The sequence below is a fragment of the Pinus tabuliformis genome, chromosome 7 (genome assembly GCF_031772625.1).
Source record: "Pinus tabuliformis cultivar Carrire ecotype Pingquan chromosome 7, CPIR1, whole genome shotgun sequence".
Taxonomy (NCBI): Eukaryota; Viridiplantae; Streptophyta; class Pinopsida; order Pinales; family Pinaceae; genus Pinus; species Pinus tabuliformis.
In genome coordinates this window covers 1,421,944,006-1,421,954,241 of record NC_142293.1, presented here as the reverse complement: position 1 = coordinate 1,421,954,241, position 10,236 = coordinate 1,421,944,006, and the positions used below count along the sequence as shown (strand labels likewise).

The 10,236-nt window shown below is 37.2% G+C and overlaps 1 protein-coding gene across 1 annotated transcript; it reads right to left on the bottom strand.

Moving 5' to 3' along the window:
• Positions 1–257: 257 nt before the first annotated feature.
• Positions 258–2,132, bottom strand: LOC149253001 (uncharacterized). The gene has a single exon (XM_089456746.1). The coding sequence runs from the start codon at positions 2,075–2,077 to the stop codon at positions 302–304; it is 1,776 nt and encodes a 591-aa protein (XP_089312872.1). The 5' UTR covers positions 2,078–2,132; the 3' UTR covers positions 258–301.
• Between the last annotated feature and the right edge of the window lie 8,104 nt (positions 2,133–10,236).

The window sequence follows — 10,236 nt, the reverse complement described above, 5'->3', positions numbered from 1 at the left end:
TAATCTCTCAATCACATAATTTATTTTCAATCATTGGTAAACAAATAAAATTCGTAAAACCAAAATAATTCATTCAAAGTTTATCGGTTCATTAAATTTACTGATCTAGTTCTCTCAAATACATAATTTTTTTCATTGATTGTAAAAAGTTACTTCAGTAAAACAAAAATAATCCGTTGATCATTTCACTAACAGTACTGATATTGATCTCTAGTGGATTGGTGCTACATAATGATAAGCATGAACATTATGTTAGGCTCATAGCTTCTGTATTATTAAAATTCTTACAGATTTAACGTCCTTAGTTAGTGGTTGGGAAGTAATCCCACTGGCCCCTAACTCCAGCTAAGATAGCATTGAGAAAGAATGCAGAAGAGTACACCAGAATTCCATCGTCTGTCCACCTAGAAGAATAGTGATTATCAGGTGAAGAAGAACCAGACACTTTGTAATGATATTCTGGTGAATACTCAGAGAGAAGATAACTACCCATTCCCCACTTCACCCAAACCAGGCCTTGCATAGCACTATATATCCATTTCCCAAAAACATCTATACCCACGATTACTGCTAATAAGCTGCCAAATACCATGCACACTATCTCCAAAATTATGACTGCCCAAAACACAGAAGGCATTGTCGGAGATCTACTCAAATACAAATGCAAGCAGTCCATGACCAGAGCAATACCGATGGCTGTGATTATTACAACAATTCTAAGTCCAGAGGGTGGCATGGCATGTATTTCATACCATTTTCCAGTATCTCCTTCAAATGCAACAAGTAAACCCCAACCAATAGAGCAAATCAAATTTATACAACCGATCATAAATGATAAGGTCCTCAGGGTTAGAAATGATGGTGTGAAGTTCAGCGCTTGGCAAACATTGGTGTTATCTGCATTAGACTTGACCAGAGCTTGGGTTATAAAGATATTGGGAACAAACCCTGTTCCTGTACTATCGACAAGGTAATCTCTCATAGCCCTTCTTGCTACCAGAGAGCTAGAGAAACCATCCACTCCAAAATAGGCAGTTAGTTTGATATTGATGGCTACTTCTGCCAATCTTGGTACTAATAAAGTGGCAGGGCTGTATTTTTGTAGTGCTGAGCAGATTCCTCTCTTATTCATGTAATTTTCCAGGGCATCTGAAGTGATGACTTTGATTCTTTTCCCTGCCTTATCCTTAGACCTGAAAGATCTTATCAACATCCTTGTCCACTCATCCTTACAGGCTGGATGCAATGGAATGCAGATACACACATGCTTTTCTTGATCAATGGATCCCTCAGAGATCATATCACAGACTGCAGCAGGGACTTCCACCCTTGAGTCCCCCTCTCTCAATCTTTGCCCTCCGTCAGTCTCCTCCACATGCAACAGACCATGGTTGCACCCATGGCAGCCATTTCTCAGGCAATCCAGAGATGGTAGTAGGCACAACGAATCAGGCAGTCTTTTTAATGTTCCTGGCAGCCGATGAGCAAGCATTATTGTTATTTCTTCCATTGTCCGGAATACAATGCATCTGCAATTACAGATCTCTGTATTGCATCTACAGATATCTGCACTGACTTGGGCAGATTTTAGAGGTTGGAATGCGAACAAGATGGATTGCACATCATAGGCATAGGAGATGTACTTCATGAATTGGGTGATGGAAGAACTGGGGCAGTGGGCTGACAGCATGACAACAGAAGCATTTTGATATTCCCTCCTCTTACATGTGGTCAGCCCAAACCCATTTATGTGCTGGAGTTTTGGACCTCTTAGGCTGGCCAGGGCATCCCTGGCACCCAACTCACGATCGAGCCTTTCTCTTAACAGGCTTGTAACAAAAACCGCTATATTGCCTATACAGGTGATTCCTAAGTCAGGAAAACTAGCTGAACCTGTCACTGTTTCACTTAACTCAAACTGTGCTAAACCAATATTACAGAGCCATCCTAGCCATACAAACAGATTTATAATCAACTGCAGCATGAACAGCCTTGCGTGCCAACGTTTGAATACTGCCATTTTAAAATAAATACAATGTAATCTGAAGTTTCCCTTACACACAAACAAAACTTGCATACATTAATTGTTGGTCTGCAGATTGGAATGCACACAGCGCTCATCTCGCAATGGCGTGAAATTCTCCATTCCAACCGAGGGAATGACACAAAGGTAAAGTAGATAAAACAATTGGACAAATTAGGAATCTCTTTTCAATATGATTTTCCAGTCAAGTTTTTGAAATTCTACATTCCAACCGACAGAATGACAAAAAAGGATAAAGTGGATAAAGCAATTGGACAAATTAGGAATCTCTCTTTTCAATACGTCCAATTAGGAATATCTCTTTTCAATATGTTTTTCGAGGCAGGTCTTCTGTAAAAAATATATATATTTCATAAGATCGGCGCGAATACATTTTGATTATGTTCAATTTTTTTTATAAGGTTAGTGGGATTATATTTTGATATGTTCAATATATTATATCAATTAAAATAAAAAATTAAATTATTTATTTTATATCAAAAATTATTTTAACAAAATACCTTATTATTATCTATCTAAAACTTAATAAACTTTTATGTTTTTATTTTAAAATACATATTAATTTTTTTTTAAGTCTAAAACAGTACGAAGGATCCTGGTTCGAGAAAAATATTTTTATAACTCGATAGGAATATATATTTTTTTCACTATAGGCTTCTAAGTTAAAAATTATTTATATAAAAATACAACTTAAGCGGTGGATGCTTACCTTAAGATGGTCGCAAGGGACCTTGGTATCTTAATTAAACAAAAGCCAGGGATAAAAATAAAATGAAAATGGAGACATCTGTTTTATTTTTTATTTTTATGTTTGTACGATTTGTTTGCTTTTATAATATTTATATAAAAATATAAATATATTATATATATTTAATTAAAAAATTAAAATATATCATATATGTGTTTGTTAGAAAATTTATATATATATATTAAAGGTTAATTTTAATTATTTTGTAGATTATATTTTGTTTTAACATATTATCAACATATAACTTACGAGTGTAAACAATAGAATTAAGTGTAGGATCTTATATTTATTTGAGAATCACTATGAATCATTGTTCCCTCATGTCATTTGTTGTGTTATCATCTATTATGTTATAGATACATTATCTATTCATTTACAAGTAAAAACATGCTCAGAGCCATAGATAGTTGTCATAAAACATACATATAACCAAGATAATAAGGACAAAAATATCATAAGCCTATTAGCCATAAAATCCACATATACATCAATACATTTGCACATAAAAATCAAAGGAATGAATTTCTCATTATGTTAGGTCCCTATACTACTAGTGTAACCCCTTATTGTTATTAGTACAATCCCCTTATTATATTGTTGTGCCCATGTAGTCCTCATATTGTTATTATTATGCCCCATAGAAGCCCACTACTGTTATTATTGTGCCCTTACATCATTACTGTTATGTCGGCTTTGATTATATTATGACCCTTAGACTTTTATATATAGAAAGGAGGTTTTGTCATTTGTATCATCCAAGAATTGTTCATTTGTGTAATGTAAAGGAGGTTGCCCCCTCGAAGAGGCTTATTTCTAAGGCGTTGATCTATCTTTTCTATCTTTTTGTGAGCTGGTTTCATAACATTTGGCATCAGAGTTTTGAATTCTAGGGTTTCACTGCTCCAAACAAGTCATCGTCACATTTTCGCTATAACTTTTTCCCTGCAACGTCTCAGAAGCGAAAAAAAACTCATTTGAGACGAAATCACACTAAACTCAGGTCCGACTTTCAGATCTTGTCTTGCTATATTTTCGAAGATATGATCTGAGGAGGTTAGGGTTTTTACAAGCTCCAGAATTTCATCTAAAATAGGTCATCATGGAATTTTCGCTATAATGTTTTTGCTACGAAGTTTCAAAAGCTAAAAAAAAAACCATTTGAGAAGTGATCGGTCTGAACGTCCGGATTTCAGATCTTGGCTCGCTATATTTTCGGATATATGATCTGAGGAAGTTAGGGTTTTTGCAGACTCCCAAATTAAATCCTAAACAGGTGACCTTGGGAAAATCATCATAACTTTCTCTCTGAGCATCAAATTGAAATTTCGTCAGAAGTTACAGAAAGAGGACGAACTGTATTTTGTTTGGGTATAATTTTCAGAACCTAAGGTTGAAACAATGATATGTGGCATGTCATACAAGTTAACTCTACTGAACTCGTCTATAATTAGTTCATCGCAGGAGATTGGGAATAAATCTTTCTTCAAGAATCCAATCGTGATCAGACTTGCAGAGTTAGAAAGAGGACTCAGAGGGCTATTGCAAACCAAAATTTCGGAACTTAAAGATCCAAAAGTACAAAGTTACAGTCGTTTCAAGATCGAGCTCCTAAAATCAAGAAAAAGAGATATGAGGAAGTTTGATGGCAAGGATCCGATAAATTGGATACTACAAATGGAGAAATATTTTGATCTACATGATCTACCACTATTACAAAAGGTATGTATTGCATCTAATTATTTAGAATCGAATAAATTTTTATGGTATAAAGGGTTTTGTTCTCGTAAACCACTTGTCACGTGGTCAATTTTCACGGAGGAAATGATAGCACATTATGAGGATACAAAGAGAAACACCTTCTTTAGCCAATTGATAAATCTCAAACTAAAGAGTTCAATAGTACAACACATTGAGGACTTCCAAAAATTGAATATAAAGGTAAATGATATTCCAAAGAAGAAAATGATTGATGTTTTCATAGGGACTTTAAAGGATAACCTTCAACATGAGGTTCATCTTTGGGAACCTGATTCATTGGAGAAGGCATTTAGGTTGGCAAGAAAAATTGAAAGCAAAATTATGGAAACAAGTAATCCCACCACTCACGATTATAATTATGGAAGTGATTTTTCTCCTAGCCTTCCACAACCTACAAGGTTTACACCACAACAATTGGAAGAAAAAGAGAAAAAGGGCGTTGTTACAATTGTGGTAGCAAATACACTAAAGGTCATAAGTGTGCTAAGAAGAAAATATTTTACATAGATTATGAAGAGGAGGAAGAAAAGGATCAAGAAACATCAAAAGAAGAGGATATACACCAAGAACCCACCGCAGAGAAAGAAGAAATGAATCCGACCATATCTTGTAAAGCATTGGAAAGAATTACCACTCCTCAAACTCTCAAGATAGAAGGACATATCAAGAAGAAAAAGGTTCAAGAAGTGAAATATCACACCAAGAAAGAAGAAATGAATCCTACCATATCTTGTAATTCATTGGCCGAAATTACCACTCCTCAAGCTATCAATATAGAAGGACATATCAAGAAGAAAAATGTTAAGAAGTGAAAGATCACATCGAGCATCAAGAAATGAATCTGACCATATCTTGTAATGCATTGGAAGAAATTACCACTCTTCAAACTATCAAGATAGAAGGACATATCAAGAAGAAAAAGGTAATAGTGTTGATTTATTCGGGCAGTACCCATACTTAAACATTTTAAGATAGCCAAGGAATTGAATTGCTTCCTATATCCAACACCAGAGTTTCAAGTGATGGTTGCAAGTGGAGGAACCATAAATTTCTCTGGAAAGTGCTATAATATCAAGCTATCCATGGGAGAATATGTATTGAATAGCCCAATGCTTTCCATTCCAATGGGTGGTGCTGATGTTTTACTAGGAGTCCAATGGCTACGATCTTTAGGTACGATAGCTTTTAATTTTCAAGAACTTTTCTTGAAAATTTTTTGAGAAGGAAAGGAAGTTGAATTGAGGGGTATCGAAGGGAAACTAGGAAAGATAATCAACTCTAATAGCATGACAAAGTTTCTAAATAAAGAACAACGGGGCGTAATTGCACAATTATGTTCACTAGAGGATCCCACATCGAAATCATGTATTTCTCCAGATCTCCAAAAAGTTTTGGACAATCATTCCAAGGTATTTGAGACTCCCAAAGGCCTCCACCTATTCATGATCATGATCATGCTATTCATTTGATTCCACGAAGTGTTCCTCCAAACATCAAGCCTTACAGATATCCATATGCCCAAAGGAGTGGGAACTCATTTAAAAGTTGCAGAAGATCCCAGTTCAAACAATATTGTGAGAACTTGACAATGAAGGAAAAATCATATTAGAACCTAAAGCAGTCACAGAACCGAGAAATCGACAGCTACAAAATAGATCAATTTTAGAGTATCTCATCAAGTGGAAGAACTTACCCGCTGAAGATTCCACATTGGAGGACAAGAATTTATACAGAAGCATCAAGAACTACTCAAGTGTTGAGGACAACACTTTTTGAAGGAGAGGGGCATGTTAAGTCCCTATACTACTAGTGTAACCCCTTATTGTTATTAGTACAACCCCCCTATTATATTGTTGTGCCCATGTAGCACCCATATTGTTATTATTATGCCCCATAGAAGCCCACTATTGTTATTATTGTGCCCTTACACTATTATTGTTATGTTGGTTCTGATTATATTATGACCCCTTAGACTCTTATATATAGAAAAGAGGTCTTGTCATTTGTATCATCTAAGAATTGTTCATTTGTGTAATGTAAATGAGGTTGCCCCCTCAAAGAGGCTTATTTCTAAGGCGTTGATCTATCTTTTTGTGAGCTGGTTTCATAACACATTAATGAATACAATAAACCAACTAGAGATGGGACTACCACATTCCCCCCAACCATAGATTGGTTGAGCCAAGTCTCTCTTCAGCCAATCACCCCCGTGCCATATTCCAAGCATGAATGTGGGACTCATAGAACCCACCAAAGACACCAAATAAACATGGATGCCACCGGAGTTCTCCACCTATGCCGTAAGGAATTTGAGTGCCTCCTAGTCTCTTAGGCTTTACCATAATCCATAGTCTGATCCAGGGATCACTAAGCCCTACACCGAGACACACTCTCTAGGGTTTACCATACATCTCATCCTGGGACTACTAGGCCCAACAAAGAAAATCCACCTCTTGGCTTTACCGTATATCTTGCCATTCACCGGCAAGGATTCCTAGGCCCACCGAGGCACACAATCCAGGATTTACTGCAACTCACACTATGGTTTAGGGGTTACTAGGCCAATGGCTTTACCGTGATCCACAATCTGTTTTAGCAACCACTAGGCCATGTGTTTGTCATTTTGGAGATCCACCCCACTCAACTCTAAATCCATCCATCCATACCACATTTATCGAATATGAGAACCCATCTCATCAAATCTATTAGGAAATGGCAAGGCTAGGCTGAAGAATACTGTCACACCTAGAAAAACCCATGCCATGATAGAAAAGAACCACACGCAATACCATGCATGCTAATTCTAGCAAGGAAAATACACATGCAAGTTGATACCTTCAATGAATCCTTTTATAGCTACTTGATCATGCCTTTCCCTACTTAATCTTTGCTTCCTATTGCCTTCTTTGCCTTTCTTTCTCCACTGCCAAAGTGCTCCAAGAAACTCTAAGTGTCCAAGAGAGAGAGAGAGAGAGAGAGAGTAATGAGAGACTTCCAAAGTTAAACTGACAAAATGTTACCAACTAATCTGTAGAATCCGTTTTATGAAGGAGGCCTCTATTTTCTTCATTTTCCATTATTTTCCTTCAATTTTCTCATCACATGCAACCTATGACCTTTCACCTCCCTTTTCTCCTAATTTCCATTCTTTTCATAAATAAATGTGCCAAAAATTCCATTTTTCCTTTCCAAATCCTTAGCCATTGCCTTTGCCAATTTCCTTAGCGATAAACAACCAAATGAACACCCCCTAGGATGTCTTTCCCAACATTCAGCTTGGAAAAAGTGTCCCATCAACTATGGTTATTATTTTTAACTTTTATTACATGGAATTTTCACCAGGGCTAGTACAGAATGCCCCCCCCCCCCCCTTGGGGGACACCATCCTCAGTGTTCAATCACACATATACCTTAGCATACCGCTAGAAACAAGACATACTGCTCATGGAGCTTTATAACATTGCTCGATGCAGTATTTACAATGATCATCCCACTGAGTGGCAACCCACATGAAATCATGATAACATAACCAAATGACAACATAGTAACATGACAACATAATCATAATGACATGACACCCATACTGCTTAGTGGATCTTTATAACATAGCTCATGACAGTCTTTACATCCATATGCATATGTACATATAGAAATATCACCAAAACATATACGAAGACATCATATCAAAACATATACCAAAACACCATATCAAAGCATATACCAAAACACATATCAAAGCATATACGAAAACACCATCTCAAAACTGCTTTGCCTCAACTGCAAAACAAGGAAGGATACATAGCTCGCATCTAATCCACCATCTCCCATGTAGCTTCATCGGGCCCAAATTGATTCCATTGCACTTTAACTTGCTTGGTTGCTCAGTTATAGAGCATGAGCACCTTTTTTTGCAATATACACTAAGGCTCCAGTTGGAATTCTCCATCTGGTTCCACCTGCAATACAAATTAGTCAATCACATGATCAACATATTTAATATACTTGTTAAGCAATGTCACACGGAAAACATCATGGAATTTCATTGTCTAAGGTAGTGCAAGTCAATAGGGTACTGGCTTAATCCTCTTAATGATATTGAAGGGTCCACAAAAACGTGGTGCTAGCATTGCACAAGATCCAATTCACAATGATCTTTTCTTTGGTTTGATGCACAAGTACACTTGTTCCCCAACCTAGAACTCCTTGAACAACTTGTTCTGATCTGCATAACTCTTCTGCCTATCCTGTGCTACCTTTAAATTTTTCTTGATCACCTGCATTTCCTGTTCCATGTCTGCCAACATATATGGTCCAATAAGTACCCTATTAACTAGATCACTCCAACTGATAGGATTGTTACAACTCCGCCCATACAATGCCTCAAAAGGACTCATCCTCAATAACTCCTAATAACCGTTGTTGTATGTGAACTCTACCAAGGGGATATGCTCTTCCCACCTCCACTGTTGATGCATCACATACATCCTCAACATGTCCTCCAATATCCTGTTGACCCTCTCTGTCTATCCATCTCTCTACGGATGATAAGTTTTACTAAAGGCCAACACTGTGCCCAACTTGCAAATAACTCCTTCCAAAACTTGGAAGTGAACTTTGCATCCCTGTCTGACACAATCTTCTTTGGAGCACCATGCAACCTGACCAAATATCTGATGGATACCTATGCTACATTGCTAGCTAAGAATGTAGACTTCACTAGAATGAAGTGTGCAACCTTTCTCAACCTGTCCACAACAACTATGATTGAATCATGTTGTCTCATTGTCTTTGGTAACTGTTGGGAGCAGGATCCCCCAAGGGCAGTTTTGGCGCTAAAAGCCCATGTTAATTCAATTTTTGTAATATTATTGTAAAGAATCCGCATTTTGTGATCACGGAGCGCAAAGGTGTTACGCATCATAAACGGTAGTTCGCCCTTAGTTTTGTAAAGTAAAGTTGGTTGTAAGGAATCTACCCATGGTTTGCAAACCATGGGATTGTATAAAAGGACCTAAGCTCTAAGTAGACAAAGACAAACAACATGGAATAGAGTGATAGCTTTAGAGCAAGAAGTCTAAGTCTTGGGTTGTAGTGTAGGTAGAGGCTCTGCAGCTGAGTGCGTAGAAGCCTAGGGTAGAAGTCTGCAGCTGAGTGTGCAGACCCCTGCAGCTATGTGCGCAGGGTGGACAAAGTCTATAACACTTGGAGATATTAATAAAAGGATTTATTCTGCAATTTTTGTGTCTTTGTTCTGTTGATGGGTTTGAATATATTATGTATGAATTTCCTTTATTATTCTTATATGATGCGTGAATGAATGCAATTACATTGAATAATTGAACGCAATCACGAATATCTGCTTACGCGGTGATAACTTTAAGTATTTGACAAGATAAGCAAATCACTTAGGATAATTGAGGAATCTGCATAGCATGCTGCCATAGCAACACGAAAGTACCCGAGCCATAGGTTAAGCCTGCACAAAGGTTGTTCGTATACTTTCGTGAAGATATTGAAGGCCGGAATAGAGGGCTTGTCTTACCATCCCTAGAGCAAGGACACCTGCATGAAGGCAAGGATAGAAGAAATCAAACGACATCACAACCATCTCAAGGTGTGGAACTTGGCTCCAACATCCCCCCATACTGCTTTGGATGAGACTTCAGTCTGCACTCCGCAGGCTACT

What these genes read in the sequence shown, in the direction of transcription:
- LOC149253001 (XM_089456746.1), bottom strand. Translation starts at nt 2,077, where the DNA reads ATGCAAGTTTTGTTTGTGTGTAAGGGAAACTTCAGATTACATTGTATT.